Source organism: Telmatherina bonti (genome assembly GCF_933228915.1).
Source record: "Telmatherina bonti genome assembly, chromosome: 2".
Lineage (NCBI taxonomy): Eukaryota > Metazoa > Chordata > Actinopteri > Atheriniformes > Telmatherinidae > Telmatherina > Telmatherina bonti.
This window is the reverse complement of record NC_136620.1, coordinates 22,923,724-22,940,603: the sequence shown is the minus strand read 5'-3', so window position 1 is coordinate 22,940,603 and position 16,880 is coordinate 22,923,724. Positions and strand designations below refer to the sequence as shown.

The following is a 16,880-nucleotide window of genomic DNA, read 5'->3' as shown; positions in this document are numbered from 1 at the left end:
GCTTGAAGCCCATCAATCATCCTCCTCGACAGTGGAACTGCCTTGGTTTAATTGTAAGGATCATTTTCTTTCAGCACACTGGTAGTTTGGACAGTAGAGATGTGGAAGAACTGAATATGTTTGAAGATCACCAGTACTTACCAACAAAACTACCAATCAGACTGGGGTCTTTGGCTAAAGCCAAACATCGGACCCCTGAAACCATCTGAAAAAAGACCAGAAGAGAGGTTTTTCTGAACAGCTACAGTGCAGCTGTACAAATGACATAGAAATGTAACAGCTAAAACCTCAAAGGTAAAAGCATGCTTTAAACAAACAAAACAACCAAAAACAACTATCTAAATTAAACTTTTATTAATACAGGCTCTAAATATTGAACTTATACAAGTAAATTGTCAATTGAATTACATTCAGATCAATGGGTAAGTCTTCACAACTATACAACAGCAGCCTTTCACGTTGATCATTCAGAATGAATTCTGAAACATGAATTTTTCCATTTTGTAGGCAATGACAGGGGTTTTCTTTAAATGTTGTAGCAAACTTAATCATTTAAAAGGTACAAGTCAGTGTAGATTTCCTGGTACTTTGTGTTTTAGTCATTTAGTTATTACTGCTTAATCATTTGGTTATTACTGATCTCTCAACAGAGTTGCAGACTACCAGGAACAAAATCAAAAGGCATATATTTCATGTTATTTCTGATAAAAATTAAGCCATATGGACATTATGTACAAACAAAGGCACAAGTGTTGGTTTTCAGTTGATTTACACCAGTAAATAAACGTACTCAAATGTACCAAAACAGGACTCAGAGGCTGTTTTAATGATTGCATAAGCAATGCTAAATAGCAGGGGCTCAGCCAAGCACACTGTCAGCAAACAAGACAGTGGCAAGGAAGTTTTAAAAAAGAAAAAAAAAAAAAAAAAAGAAAAAAAAAAACTCCACCACAATTCAAACTGACAAAAGCCGCCACTATATTTGCCACACAATTTATGTCAGGCAAGTACATATGTACATATATGTACATCTTATATATATATATATATATATATATATATATATATATATATATATATATATATATATATATATATATATATAAATAATAATATATAATATATAGTTTATATATATATATATATATATATATATATATATATATATATATATATAAATTGCTGGGGCTCAGCCAAGCACACTGTCAGCAAACAAGACAGTACGCCCACTGGCAAGGAAGTTTTAAAAAAGAAAAAAAAAAAAAAAAAAAAAAAAAAAAAAACTCCACCACAATTCAAACTGACAAAAGCCGCCACTATATTTGCCACACAATTTATGTCAGGCAAGTACATATGTACATATATGTACATCTTTATATATATATAAATAATAATAATATAATATATAATATATGATATAATATATAGTTTATATATATAATATATAATATATACATATGACCCTGTTTAAACTGCACACGACATGAATTCAAGCTCAGTTTTCTTCTTGTCTGTATTTGGGAGGAGTTTGAAAAGGATTCAAACACAGTAGGTTAAAACAATCAATGGTGAATAATTCATTGGATCAAATCAGATCAAAATGTAAACAAAATGTGTATTTTAAGGCAACATCCTGTTAGGATTAAATGTTGGAATAGAAAAAACAAAGTTGCTTTATTTTGCGCTTTTTTTCTTTTTTTTTTTTTTTAAATCCAATTTATCCAGTAAAATGTAAGTTAAATCAGAAAAAATTCCCCTCAATGTATCCTGTTGTGTATCATGAAACTCCACAATACTATATGCCTTGAGAATGTCTGGATTAGACATAAACTTTATCCAACATAAACATAAATTCAATGTCAGTAATTAGCAGGTTAGTTTGGTCTTGTTCCTGGTAGAAGCAGTTGATAATTATGCATGTGCATCTGGTCTCACAAAAGAGCCGGCAGGAATTTTAAGGCATCACATCTTTGAGGACGCAGCTACAGCAGACGCTCCTGGACGGCTGTAGATGCGCACACTTGTGTTCTGAAACACACAGAAACATTATCAGCATTTTAATACTTCACCATGTAGAACTGTTGTAGTCTGGAGATACTGATAACAATAGACAAATTAATCAAATTAAAAACAAATTAAAACCATCTTTTTCAAACCAGCATACCAGCTGTTAAAGCTTGCATTTCGTACTATGCCTCCTAGATGTGACACCTAATCTGTAATATGGATACTTCCTCACTAAATGACATATTGCTTTTCAAACCGATACTCAACCAAGGTGTTTGACTGCACCTCACAGAGTTGGGCACTTTTGACTACCTTCTTTTCACATCTAGATACTTCTTGATAATTTTTTTCCAGTGCACTTAAATAATTATCAAGATACCAATGACATGAGGAGATAATGTTTTATTTAGATATATCAGGACTGTGTTCACCTTCTTGGCATCTGCGTTGTATTTATTGAGGAGAGTCTGAACCCTGTTTCCGTAGTCTGGATGAACAGCTTTCAAGTTCTCCACCTGCAGAAAGAACATGTCAAACCTGCTCCAAAAAGAGATTTCTGTTGTTTTCCTTTATATACACCCATCTAGACTCAGCAATCTATCTGGTAAGAGACTCTTCTGGGTTTTTAAATCTGAAAGCTACTTTTAAAATGTATTTTTTAACCTGATACACTTATACAGATGTGTTCAGGAGATTTTTAAAAACTGATTGGTTCAGAGTCTTGCAAAGATTGTTCACCACATTTATGAAAACATGCAGCATGACCACAGTTTCATGTAGTGGAAAGATCTCGCAGAAAGCTGTTTTTTTCCATAGAAAACCACAGGAAATAATGGGGGTTTGAGTTGTTTATGAAATAAGTGAGTGGGGGATTCAAACTCAAGTTGTAAAAAAAAGTGAGAGGATATAATGTGTTAGAAATAAAAGATTTGGAGATTTGAAATGAGGAAAATGGAGAATTTCAGATCTAAAATGCAGTGAAAAAAACTGCTTCTGCTTCAACAACCTTTTAATATGCATTTTATTTTAAAATGATATATCAACAAATACGACAATCTGGTGCACAGAGACTTAATGAAAAATGTGCTGTTGAATCCTGACTGAAGTTTGCACATGAAACTTTGATGTAAACTCACCATGCGCTTCTGGATAAACAGCTGGGCTCCTTTCAGGGCACCGGCCATGTTCTGGCAGAGTCTCTGCCGCTCCTCTTCATTCAGCACTTGTGTGTAAAAGGCACGAACCTTCAAACACACACACACACACGCTGACCAGAACAAAGTGAATCTGACTAAATGCATTTTCATTAGCCAAGAAAAAGAAAAAAAGAACGTTTTCTATGACCTCTTTTCCAACAAACCACAGTTGTTCCAATATAATTTCTGTCCTACATACATGCACATTTTCATTGGTTTTGTTTCCTCCAAATATTGCGAATCTAACCAGTGGCTTTGGCTGATAAGGGAAGTGAAGAAACAAAGCCTATCTTTGAAAATCTATTGTGTTTTAACCAGAATTTGTCTTTTTCTGGCTAAAACCAGCAAGGAAGAAAGTTGCCAGCTGGAAGGACTAAATATTTTTTTAGTAGATGTACAGAACCAAGACTCTGCTGGACTCCAAATAACCATCTGATAAATCCAAAGACATCTCTGGAAAGCAAGCCAAATCCTTTTTTTTTTTTTTCTCCAAAGCTGTTGCAGCTACTCTGCACACTCGTCATTATTTAACACTTGGATCACCCAAACACAAAGCCGACCTTTCAACCTTTTGTTTCTACAGCACCGCAAAGCTAATGTCCCAACACAGCCAAGCACACAGTCCAATGGCAGCAAAATGCATAAACGTGGTGTTTTAGGTCTCTGAGAGACTGAAGCAGAACCCAAAAGTATGTCGAGGTGAAAGAAGTACGAGATGATCCCCATCTATGCAGACTGATTAGAGAGGTTTGGCCAATAATAAAAAAAAAAAAAAGTTATGGTGGTTCTCATGTTATGGCAGATCGCCACAGATAGCTGCTAACTACATTCATTTTAAAAAGGTCTACCTCTGTACACACTGGAAAAAAAAAGAGGAGTATAACTTCACTTGATTACCCCTCTTTTGCTTTGAAAGGTAGGTAAAAGAGTGACATTGTGGGTTTTTAAATCAAGAAGAGACAAAAATGAAACAGAAAAACAGAACGAGGAATTGAAAAGATGTCCAAACACAGTCTGTCAGAGGATGTTGCTCAGAGAGGAAGCATGCAGTTGCAAAGCACTGCCATTGATAAACCACAATGTAACAGAGGTATTTAAAAGAAATGAACAAGCTTCTTAAAAAAGCCACTGCTTTTTAGAACTTATAGAACATTTACCACTAGTGAAACAGATGGTGACAAATTCAACGTGCCGAGCTCCATATAAAACACAGAATGCTTGTTTATTCTAATTTACTTTTCACTCAAAAATTATATTCATAATTTACTTTTTTTTTTTTATGAAAGCAACAGAGAAACTTTTTCAAATAGATAAAGATGTCAATCATTTTGTGCCTTTAGAAATTTTTTTTTTTTTTTTTTTTTTTTTTAAAAATAGAAATTTCTTTTCATAGAAAAGCTCAAATCTGTGAAGAAGGTAAGAAAACCAGAAAGTCGGCCAAGCAGTCAGTCAGCTGAGAGACACACCAGCAGCTATAGTCTCCCATTTGTGCACTCATCGGGCTTTGCGTCGTGTTCAACACCCGTAACATCACAGTTACCTGTGTGACATTGTCTTCATCCTCACTGTTGTAACGGGCCACATCTGGAGACACTTTGAACTTTGACTCCACAAACCGAGGCTGGGTCTCCGGGGCGCTGAAGCTGTTTGGATAGTAGTTTGGAGCACCACCTGCAATGGTCAGACAGACCAAACGCTGGTGAGTCGAGGAAGAAACAGAAAATAAATAAATAAAAATATGTCAAACATGAAAAAACAGATGAAAAAATTTAAGAATAAAAAAAAATTGCAGCCCATTTTGAAAATGTATCTCTTTACTTGAAGCTTTTCAAGAAGCTAGAAAAGTTTGTCTTAAGAAAACCAGTTCAGCGCAGATTTTTTGTGTGTGTGTTAATCAGGTCCAGACTGCACATATCAGCACTGACATATTCTAACACGCAATCAAGGCCAGAAAAGCTACCACCAAGCAGAATTAATAAACACAGATGAGACACACAGAAAGAAACAATGCCATTAATGACAACATCATTATACAGTTTACTGATATATGACAATTTGAAGTATCCAACTGTATGAGCCTCATTTTCAAAAGGTGAAGAAACTTCAAATATCAAATAAACCTAAATCTAAAACCTTGAATCCAAAAATGTCTTTAAGACAATACTTCAGACAAAAGACACACAGACACATCAGCATGGCAGTTTAATAAACGACATGTCAAATAGCGACATCCAGTGGCCAACATCTGCTACTACATTTGTTTGGAAGGATTGTGCATCACTACAGTCCAGATTGTTGTAATTCTGATGAGTTACGTTTCAGTAACACTTGACAGACTGTGGCCTTAGAGGACCGGAGCTGCCAGTCCCTGCTCTGATGCTTTAGCTGAGATGCAAATGACTACATTAAACTGAAATTCTGCTAATATCTTACAATGGAGGTCAAGTATTGTGAAATTAAGTTAAAGTTCAAGTACCTTTATCGTCCCCCGAGGGCATTTAGTTTTACAGCCAGTAGACCAACATGTATAACATGTATATCCCATACACACAACACAGCAGGTCATTTAAAAAAACCTTCCTGCTGCAGAATGAATGAATCTTTCAGTCCAACCTGTTACCGAGGTGAACTGGTCCTTTAGTGGACAGTCTGGATCTGACAGATTAGTCTGGCTTTCCTCAACAACCACTTTGTGAGATTACCTCCACCAAGGAGGTTGTATTTTTTACTGGCGTTTATCTGTCTGTGTTCAAGATTACTCAAAGTTATGGACGGAATTTCATGAAATTCTCAGTTGTTGTTGAAAATGTGAAAAAGAAGAACTGATTTAATTTTGGTGCTGATCCAGATCCCAGTTTGGATCCAGGAACTTTTTAAAAGCCTTGGCAGATGTTTGTGCTCTGGGTGATTTTCTAGTTTAGGGCTGTGCCAACTCTTTTACTGCACCCAATGACAATCTAACATATTTTTCTATTTTTATGTTAAAAGACCAAAGCAGCTGAAAAGGGTCAGTAAGCAGATATTCATTTGTGTATCAAAGGAATTTAAATATTTCTATGAGGAGAACTACAGGAGGAATTTCACCTGGAGTAGAGAATCTCTGTGTTGATCACCAGGATTGTGTTTCCCTGCCAGTCTGGCCACACATTCATGTGAATCGCTACTACCTCAGTCTCTCATTATAAAAGGCTCCAGCAAACGAAAAGATCATCTGAAGACGACCAGGATCCAACGTCACATCTTTTGCCTAGAAGGCGTCAGATACAGAACTGGACAGAACCAGGTAAACATCGGCCTTGTATGACCAAAGCAGAGCACGCTGCCAGAGCTAAACGGGCTGCAGTTTGACGTGGAGCTTTCTCTTCTTCTACTGCAAGTACCAACATAAATGTTACATGTTATTTCAACAAAATAGTGATATTGTTTTGCTTGCTGTGTTTTCACTTAGCATGTTTGTTTGCAGACAAGGCTTGTGGGGAGGAGAAGTAGAAATCACGATGCACTTTGTTTTGGTCTACAGCAGTGACGTGCAGTGAGGTTAAAGGCTGGTGAGGCACTGACTTCTCAAGAGTCAGATTTACAATTGTAAGAACTGGAAAAAACAGCATCTTTCCACACAGCCAGTCTTTCTGCTTCTACCACTCAGTTTAAAAAGAACGACTCTTTGACTCAGTTTGAAGCAAACCTTTTAGCTCCGGTGTTGGTCTTCCATCACATATCACCTTCTTTTTGGACTGGAAATCAAGTTTTGAGACATTTTTTAGTGTTGAAATATAATCCTCCACAATGAGATGGATCAGGCAGAGTATTAATAGACGCTGGCTTCAGCTTGGCGCCGACTTTCAGTTGCCTCTGCTGAAGCCGCTGCAGCTAGAAAGCCCCTGCCAGATTGCGTACGCCCCCTTGAGGTGAGGCAGAGTACTGTGTGCCTCACGACTGACTTTTCTTTCCACTTTATTGTACAATCGGCAAGAATAACTCTCTCACACATACATAAAAGACATTACACAGACTGTAGAATGTCATGGTGTATAATTAATATTTATGTAAAGTTCATATTGGCAATAGGCCGAGGAACAGAAACGGGCACGCGCCATGCTACACAGCTTGTACTGGATTGCGCTTTCAGGCGTGAGGCACCGCTCGCCACTGCCTCACCCAGGGTTTCTCCCATCGGTTGTAACTCAAATTTGGCTCATTTTTTTGTGACAAAATGTCAGAAATATGTATGTAGTAATACTGAAAATGTATTTTAAATACGGATTGATTGAAAATATTAACATTTATAGTATGTACTTTTTACGTTTTTAAATTCATGACAGGTGAGGCACCTGTCTCCCCTGACCGCACGTCACTGGTCTACAGGCAGTGGTCAACAGCAAACCTTACAGTTAATCCATTTAGCTTTCTGCTCCTTTCAAAGTTTAAAAAGGATTTTATAAAAGATTCCTATGAAAGTAAAATCCACATTAAAACCACAAGGCTTCCAATAAAAACTCGTTCTCTGATGAGTCTTTTAACAAAGTGTTTTCAATACTGGCTTCTAAAGTCTGCCTGTCATCCAGTACAGTTCCCAGGTACATGTACTGGTTCACTAATTCAGCAATATTACCTAAAATGACCACAGGTGAGGAGACTTTTGTTCTTCAAATCAAGAATCATCTCTGTTGTTTTCAATGGGCAGCAGGGAGAGGAACTACCAAACATACTGCAGGTGCACTTGGTACTCAGAGTCGCCATTAGGACCAAAATGGTGGCAGAAGGGACCAAAATAAAAATACTAGTAGCCGGGTCATGACGGTTGTTTTGACTGTGCACATTGAAACCGTGTGTAAAATGTCTTAAATGATCTGAAAGGTTAAAAAAAAACAAACTACATGGACTGAAACAGAAAAGAGCCTTAGAATAACATGATGTTTACACACTGCCATCAGCTCGTGGTTAAAGGAAACAAAAACTGCACAAAAGCAGATTGCTAAATTCCAGAAGGAGGTTTTTGTCATTTTAATGCCAAAAAACAATCCTTTTGATTAAAGTTATTAAGATCTGTGATTAAAGCGGCAGAAAGTAGATATTTACTCATTCTTTAGTACAAAATCTTTGCTGTTAAAACAAGAACATTTTGATTAAAATAATGTTTATGACACAAACATTTTAAACAAATACAATATTATACAATAGTTTATACTGATCCATAGTCGTAACCTCTGAACTATGACTTACCTTGGTTGTCAAACATGCACATTGGACCATCTCGCTGGTAGTTGGCCACACGGGTCCTGAATGGACAGTTGACAGGGAGCTGCAGGTAGTTGGCTCCCAGTCTGTGTCGATGTGTGTCGGGGTAGGAGAAGAGCCGACCCTACATAACACAAAGAAAATACACCTCTGCTAAAACAAACTATGATGGCAGCACACTGCTCCTTTAACATAAAGTGTGAAACATCAGAGGAAAACCTGCAGCATCTTGTCGGGGCTGGGCTCGATGCCTGGAGGCATGTTGCTGGGGTCAAAGGCCAGCTGCTCCACCTCTGCAAAGTAATTGACCGGGTTCCTGTTGAGGACCATCTTGCCCACAGGGATCAAAGGGAATTCTTTATGTGACCACACCTGGACCATAGAAAACAGCATTTAATGTGGTTACAGAAATTAACAAAATGTTTTAATAATCATGAAAAAGATTAACTGAGTTCGTTCCAAGTGTTTAAAAAAAAAAAAAAAAAAAAAAAAAAAAAACTAAAAAAGTCAACTATGAAACACGTAGTGATGACTCTAGTATCACATAAGACGGAGAAACCTCATCTGAAAGCAACTATCTGACCCAGTTTGGTTCCACAGTGAAGGGACATGGTACCTTAGTAAGATCAAATGGGTTGAACTGGAACTTCTCAGCCTGCTCAAACGTCATGACTTGGATGTAAAAACTCCAGGACGGGTAGTTGCCATTGGAAATGGCATTGAACAGATCTCCGATGGCATAATCTGGGTTGGTGGATGCCAGGTGTTCTCCCTCCTCCACTGACAGATTCTTTATTCCCTGATCAGTCTTCAAAAGACAAGACAGAAAATGAGCATTAAATAACACGGAGCAAAGCAACAGACATTAACCCGAACTTTAAAGAGACCTTGTAGTGGAACTTGCAGTAGACACGTTCACCATCAGCGTTGACCAGTTTGAAAGTGTGTGAGCCGTATCCATTCATGTGACGGTAGCCATCAGGCAGACCTCGATCGCTGAAAAGGAAAGACACCTGCAAGGGGGGAGGGGGGCGTGAGTAAGACTCCAAGGTTTTCTGATGGGAAGCATGACATGACTGAATTTGGCTTAATCATTTTTAATTATTAGGAATCAGCAAGCATGTGATCTTTCTTTAAGGAATATTTTTCTTTATGCTCCGTTTAACTCTTCAGCGGTGCTACCTGATGCAGACTCTCAGGCCTCAGACTCCAGAAGTCCCACACCATGTCGGGGTCTTTCATATGTGTTTGAGGATTGCGCTTTTGGGAATGGATGAAGGATGGAAACTGCAAACAGGAAAACAGAATTTCCTTTTTAAAAATTGAAAAAAAAAAGAAAGAAAAAAAGAAATATATATATATATATATATATATATATATATATATACAAACACCCAACCTGTTCCTTAATTCATCTGCACATTTGAGAGATGCAGGACATGAATGCAGGGACAGTTGTGACTCATACTTCGTGAAGGGACACTAACCAGCAGAGCGTCCCTGATGAAGAAAATAGGGGTGTTGTTGCCCGTCAGGTCCCAGTTGCCCTCCTCAGTGTAAAACTTGACAGCAAAGCCTCTTGGATCTCGGACCGTGTCGGCCGACCCAGACTCCCCAGCTGGACAAAAAGGCAAAAAAGGACATAACATTTCACTCATTAATGCTATAAGCAGACATCCAGTGTTAGTTCCAACTGACTTGATCTATTATAATCATCTTCCCCATCCATAGAAAACTAATTAACAAATAAGATTATTTTGAAAGAATGTTTTATTCTGGATTATAAATTAGGGGTGGTATGAACAGCTGATAAATTGGCTGCAATAAATCTATAATATTTTGCCCATGTGGCTTACAGAGTGACTGACCTTCCACTGCCACTTATTCTTATCTCATTTACCATTTGAGCCAATGAGTGAGCCAAATGTTCTGAGCAAAATCAGCTGCTGACAACAGATAATCAGCAAGCAGCCTGTTGCATGCAACCTTTTCCTACAGCAATGTGCATTGGGATTACTTAGTTTAACAAAAAACACGTTTAAACTCACATAACTTTTGGATTTTTTTAAGGAGATTAAATAAAATGGGATTTTTAATGCAGAAATGTACCATGAACTGTATAGTTAATACAATTTTTACTTAAATAGCCCTCCATTATTTTACACGCTTCCTCGTGGTTTTCAGCATAAACACAAAGCAGGAATCAGACGTGAAAACTCATATGGAGCTGCTGCTGTCCTTGTGTGTCACATTGTTCTGCCAAAATATAATGATTATATGTAAATATTTAAGGCTCGCCCTACATGGAAGAAAAAAAAGAAAACAACTGAGTTATTATGGGTGAAAGTGGGGTGTTTAGGGGGGATTTTGGAGACTGTAGACTTTGAAAATGTCTCAGTATTGCTCCAATAAAACCTGAAAAAACACTTTCATCCAATAACAAGAATATAGTTAAAATGATATCCACACATCTAAAGTGTAATTAGTGGCAGAAACTTGCAGAGCTGCTCAACAAGCAGATACTGAGGCATGAACTGGATCCAACCACGCAGACACAGGTGGAGCGATGTGGACTTTGTTGCTGTAACTGACACCAACTGTTTGCTCTGATGTGCCCTCGTTATATAACTGGAAAGGTTCAAGTTTAACTACAAGCCTCTGATAATGACCTGCCAATCTGGTAAGGTTCATACATAATCGCAGTGACTGTTGTCATACTCAAATATATCATTTGTACATATTTAAGAAGAGAATCTTTGAAAAAAAGTGACAAGTTAAATGCATTGCATGGTCATTCTTACCTACAGTGGAGAAACGCACAGCGATGGGCGTGGTCTTGCCAACATGTTCAAACACTTTGGCTTTGCAGTAGCGAGTGATGTCATGAGTGACCTCGAAGTAACCAAACGCCCCTGCATGAAGGAGGAAAAACAAGTGCATGTTATATCAGCTTTATATATTCATGCTTAACTGCTGGGTTTTCTTAACCATCTGCATTGTTGCACCTTGCAGAGAAGGCCAACCAACAAGTCGTTCAGAATCTGTGACCTTGATCTTCAAAGTCTTCGACAGATTAGCATTTGTCTGGAGCTCATTCACAAAAAAGAAGGGCCTTTGTTTGGTTATTGACCACTTTTATATGTTAGTTTAGTTTTAGAAAAAAACTAAATTTATTCTTGTGCTGTTTTTAATGAAATTTCTAGAGTAATCTACTCTGAAAATCTTTTCTTTAGGAGCTTATTTTCCCGTTTCCAGATTAATCATTGACAGGATCAGACTACTGCTGAGATTAGTTAAGGTGGGAAAGTTGGTACATGAGCGTATACTTTGATTTGCCTGCTGCTCAAGGCAGACATTGCTGTAAACTCACTTTAAAGCAATGACTCAATAATAACAGTTGTATGGATATGCAGCTCATTTATGATGATTAAAACTTTTACACTTGTGGTTTCTGGTGCTACTTAAAAAAGAAAAAAAAGAAAAACAATATTAGTGTAGCCGATCAAACACTTAGGAAGCAATCGACTACAGCACTAATACTAACCCGCCCCTTTTGCATGCACCACTCTCTCTGGGATTCTCTCCCGATCAAAGTGGGCCATCTCGTCTGTGAAGACCACATCTTGGACTAACAGCGGGCCTCTTGGTCCTGCAGTTTGCAGGTTCAGCTTGTCTCCAATGGGATGTCCAGCTCCTGTGGTCAATACTTCTGGTTTCTAAAGAATTAAAAAAATTATGGGGGAAAAAAAAAAAAAAAAAAGCAGAATAACTTAAGATCTGAAGGAAGAAGCCAAACTGAATGCAAATTCAGTCTATTGCCTTAAAATTATATCATTTTTTCATAACAGTAAAAGAAAACAATTAATAACTGAAGGAGAAAAAAATATGATTATTTCAGTTTTGAAAGACCATGAAGGAAAACCAGACATTACAGAACCCACTAATGTAAACAGATGGACTCTAGTTATACCTGCACTGCTGCAAAAACACCATGAAAAACACCAAAACATGTGTAAAACCTACAACTACAATGTAATATTAGAAGTTATATAGATCTTATTTCACTTGAAGAGACTCCAGCTGTTTGCACTGATATGAACTTGTTACATAACTCACAGAGTTCAACCACTATTCTCTGCACAATGACCTACTTTATATCTTAACAGCTAACTTTAACCTCGAAGGACATTTTCTTTTATTTTGTGGCTAAAAAACTGTGGAAAAACTGTGTTTACTGCAATTTGAAGTCTTTTGATTTCCTTATAAGATCTTAAAAGGATCCTCTTTAGCCTAAAATGCTAGCAACAATGCTCCTACGATAACAGCGACCCAACGACTACAAAAAGGAAAGTTTCTGCTGAACTTGCACCGAGCACTTATTAACATATTTTTAAAAAGAGCTGCTGTCATTCATTCATGATATTTAGTCGATAAACCAGCGTGCATTTAGACTCTTTTTACCCCATATGACCTATCACCCAATTATCGCAGCGCATGCAGCGCTATGTACCAACAACACTCGATGAAATGCAAACACAAACCTGAGAGCCTCTGCTCTCCTTCCAGATCTTCATTTGGTCGGTAGCTTTATCTCTGTTTTCAGTCATATTGACAGGTAAGTGCTAAGTTGTGTTGAAATACCAGACACACTGCCCGAGATGTCGCAGAGAGAAATGTTATTTATCTCAGTTCTTCCTGGACTTTGTCCGATATGGTCCCGCCCCTTCAGCACCCCTCGGTTCTGATTGGCTGACAGAAGTGCACCGACCTACTTCTGAGACAAAACACAGGATCTGTGCTGCCTTTACACGTCAGTGTTTCTCACTTGCAGTCCTCAGACCCCTCTGCCTTGCATGTTTTAGACATGTTACTCCTCCAAAGCACCTGAGTCATATTATTGAACTTCCTCATCAGTTCTTTTCAGCCTGATAAACGGGACCTGTATTTCACTCAGGTGTGTTAAAGTAGGGTTGCCTATAAAACATGCAGGGCAGGGGGCCTGAGGACTGCAACTGAGAAACACTGCTTTATATAATGTTTTTTTGTTTGTGCCACCTTTTTATGGAAAAAACATAATCACTAAAACACTTTTAAGCATGTAACATGCTCTTTGAGCCACTCAATTATTTACGCACAAGGCTTAACTGCAAATGCATTTATTATCTATAAAAATAAAGAATTAAAAATGTAACAAAGGCATTTTTAATTTGTGTCACACAACTGGCATTCACGTGGTCACACAAACAAAAGTGAAAAAACCAACTCAAGAAATGGAAAAAAAGAGTTTTACAGCTGTCAAAATGTTGTTAATTTTATTTAACTGTTTCACTGAATGTTGTATGACATTTCATTTACATAATCAGTATTTATTCAATGTCAATCCAAAAGGCTTTTGGAAGAATTAAAGCTACAATATGTGAATGTAAATTCATTAAAGGAGTTGCAAATCTTTATCCAACCGAGGAATTTATTTTATTGTTAAAAGGATATAAGTTCATTCTGGACTCTTTTAGACTCTTTTAGAAAAGTTAGTTTAGGGATATGTTTATCATGTTTATCATTGTGTTGCATTACAAATTTTTAACAATGATTTTTGTAACTGAGACCTGCTGTTGTACCAAATTCCTTTCAGTTTTCTCAGAAGAAAAATGGACCCTGACTGAGTAGATCCCTGTCAGACCAGTCCTGACCTCCACCATATACTTATTCAAAACTCTTTAAAGATTTAAGTAAGTTAAAACTTATTTTCCCGTGTCTACCCAAACCACAGAAAAAAACAAATATAGCTATTTATGTGTAGCAAAAATATATTCTTGGACAATCCGGTCCTCCTTTGTTGAAAATCTCAGTCCATAAACGCAGCAGCAAGATAACACACATTCCAGGCAGATTAACAGTCTTGTCATTGACAGACACGTTTTTGTTTACACTTCACAACCTTAAATAAGGAGGAACGTGGGTAGGCATGGGCTGTAAATCAGGAGGCACATCTGGCTAGGTCAGACTAAAGCAGACTCCATGGGAAGCTTTGTTCGACCAGCTTATCTTTAAAATGATGTATGAAGTGAAATTACCATTGACATCTGCACCTGTGCACTATTCATAGGGGCAGACTTTGAGCTGAACCGAATGCACCAGACCCCTCTTCTTTGCCTTATGATTGGAGGATCTTTGAACCCTACAACAGAATGCCAGATTTTAATATATAAGGCCACGAGAGTTTTACACTTCACCTCAACCTCACCTCAATGAGACTCAGCTTTTTATCTTTACTTCCATAAGACTCTCTGGGAAGCTGCAGTTTTTAGACATTTAGTCATACTACAGACCTGTAATCCTCATCTATGGTATGTCTTTTTATTTGTTTTAAAACTTCAGTTTGACCAATTAAGTGTTGGAATTCATGGTTATTAGTATAATTTGTCTCCATGTTGGTTCTGTGAATGACTTATGTCCTCATCAGGGACTGTCCAGCCTCTTGCTTGAGTGTGGCTTGAGTGTAATCAGGTTCAATACATTTTTGAAAATCAAGATATCACTAATACAAATCATAACATTTGTTTTCACTCCTGAGAGTTTTAGGCAATAAAACTGCATGTGAAGCTCAGTAAGTGTTTCCCTTCTGTGTCACATGATTATGACAACCAATCAGATGTCATGATGATAATGCTTCTGTTAGAGACGATGAAGTCTTGTTTGGACATTTTACTGATATAATCCAAGTTATTCTGCATTATGTTTTACTATGTTTGTCATATTATTGTTATCATTTTTTTCCATCTCCATGTGTATTACTAGAGTCAGGTGATTTGGAAAAGATTTGGAGATAAAAAATAAATAAATAAATAAATAAATAAATAAAGTTTAATAGAAACATTTTCTAAGAAAAGTCTAGCATCTAAAACCAATCTGTAAAATCTGTAAGGACTCTAAAACCAACAGCAGAAATTCACATCCGGTCCAATCATGGGACTTACATACAAGAGGCGTATAACACTGCCCATGTGTGGAGCCTGGAATTCACATGATCTTAACAGTAAAGATCACAAGAGATCTTTCTGTGTGGTGTTGGTGTGTTTTCACTGTGCATGAGTGGATTCTCTCCAGTTACTCTGGTTTCCTACCAGTGCAAAGACATGCTTGTTGTATTAATTAGCATTTTTAAATTCTCCAGAGCAGCGTGTGTGAGTGTAAGTGCTCCAGTGTGTACCCTGGCCCCTGCAAACTGAAATAAGCAGGAAAAGACAGTGGATAGATGGAAGATCAATAAGTGTTTATTCTTGTTGTTGAATTGCTTTTATTTGAAAAAGCATTCACATGATACACTGTGTTCTTGAGGCACATTCACATCAAGTGCTAAATAACTTCATGCATGGTTGAATGTAGGCTACAGCTTTTTGGAACTGAGAGTCAATGCAATCTGTAAATGAAAATATTGCTTCGTCATTTGGCACAGTTGGAAATATTGTCTATTATATGAGCAGATGTGTTGTTTTGGGATAGATTTTCAAAGTGTGATTAGATCTTTATCAAACATGTACAACCGATTCTCTTTGGGGAAAAAATGGAAATAAATGTGACAAGAATTCATGAGGCTGGTTATCTTTACAGAGTTTGATATTTCACATTAAAGTCACATTCAAAAGTTACAACAAAACAGAACTGCACAATGTTGTGGAAAAGATAAAAATCCACCTTGACATTCTAAGCTTTGTCATATTTTCATTTTAATCAAAAAACATATTAGAGTTAGCGTTTAGCCTTGAAAATGCAGCAATTCCTACTAACTGAAATGCTAACCGAATTTAACAAGAAGCAGCTTCAGTTCACATCAAAAGCTAAAATTAGTGCGACAAATACCTGATTAAAAAAGAAAGGATCCATTCAAAATATCAAGCTGTTTTCTCAAACATAAATAAACTTTTATAAAGAAGTTAGTATATTTTACATCACATGTTAAATTCCCAGAGATGTTTCAGTAATAGTTATTTAATCAACAGTGATATTTATGTTCACCATAGTGTTGTTAAAATGGAGTTATTTTTTCATTAATACTATGAAAAAAACTTTCACCCAAACTTTTGAAGAACAAATGCGGATGCAAAACATGTTACAGTGCATTATTTACAGTCTGAAATACGCCTTTGCAACTAGTATTGCATTGAAAATAGAACAAAGTCAACATTATATCTATTGTCTCTGATTTGGCCACCTGCAACAACTGCTACAAATTACAATTATTTCACCTGGATAAGAGTACCTGGATATTTTCAAAAGCACAACAAATACTGAACATACAGAAACCTCTATTATTTCAGTCTCACTGTGAACAAAGTACACCGGCTAATCCAATAGAGCTGACTCCAGTTGGCTCTAAATCTGCTACAAAATCAATCAAGTGGATGCAATTGATGACTGGTTTAACAAGATAAATGAAGG

The 16,880-nt window shown here is 37.0% G+C and overlaps 1 protein-coding gene across 1 annotated transcript; it reads right to left on the bottom strand.

Annotated features, from left to right (window-relative positions):
• Positions 1-1,290: 1,290 nt before the first annotated feature.
• cat (catalase) lies at positions 1,291-13,131 on the bottom strand. Its single transcript, XM_079259770.1, has 13 exons — positions 12,983-13,131; positions 11,986-12,157; positions 11,243-11,353; positions 9,929-10,059; positions 9,624-9,728; positions 9,329-9,454; positions 9,058-9,249; positions 8,661-8,813; positions 8,427-8,565; positions 4,744-4,874; positions 3,144-3,251; positions 2,439-2,522; positions 1,291-2,028 (listed from the first exon to the last, which is right to left on the bottom strand). The coding sequence occupies exons 1-13, from the start codon at positions 13,046-13,048 to the stop codon at positions 1,963-1,965; spliced, it is 1,584 nt and encodes a 527-aa protein (XP_079115896.1). The 5' UTR covers positions 13,049-13,131; the 3' UTR covers positions 1,291-1,962.
• Between the last annotated feature and the right edge of the window lie 3,749 nt (positions 13,132-16,880).

What these genes read in the sequence shown, in the direction of transcription:
- cat (XM_079259770.1), bottom strand. Translation starts at nt 13,048, where the DNA reads ATGACTGAAAACAGAGATAAAGCTACCGACCAAATGAAGATCTGGAAG. An exon ending in GGTGCATGCAAAAGGGGCGG is followed by an intron (nt 11,354 to 11,985) that starts GTTAGTATTAGT and finishes TCCTTCATGCAG; the next exon opens with GGGCGTTTGGTTACTTCGAG. An exon ending in GTGCATGTTTGACAACCAAG is followed by an intron (nt 4,875 to 8,426) that starts GTAAGTCATAGT and finishes TGACCATTGCAG; the next exon opens with GTGGTGCTCCAAACTACTAT.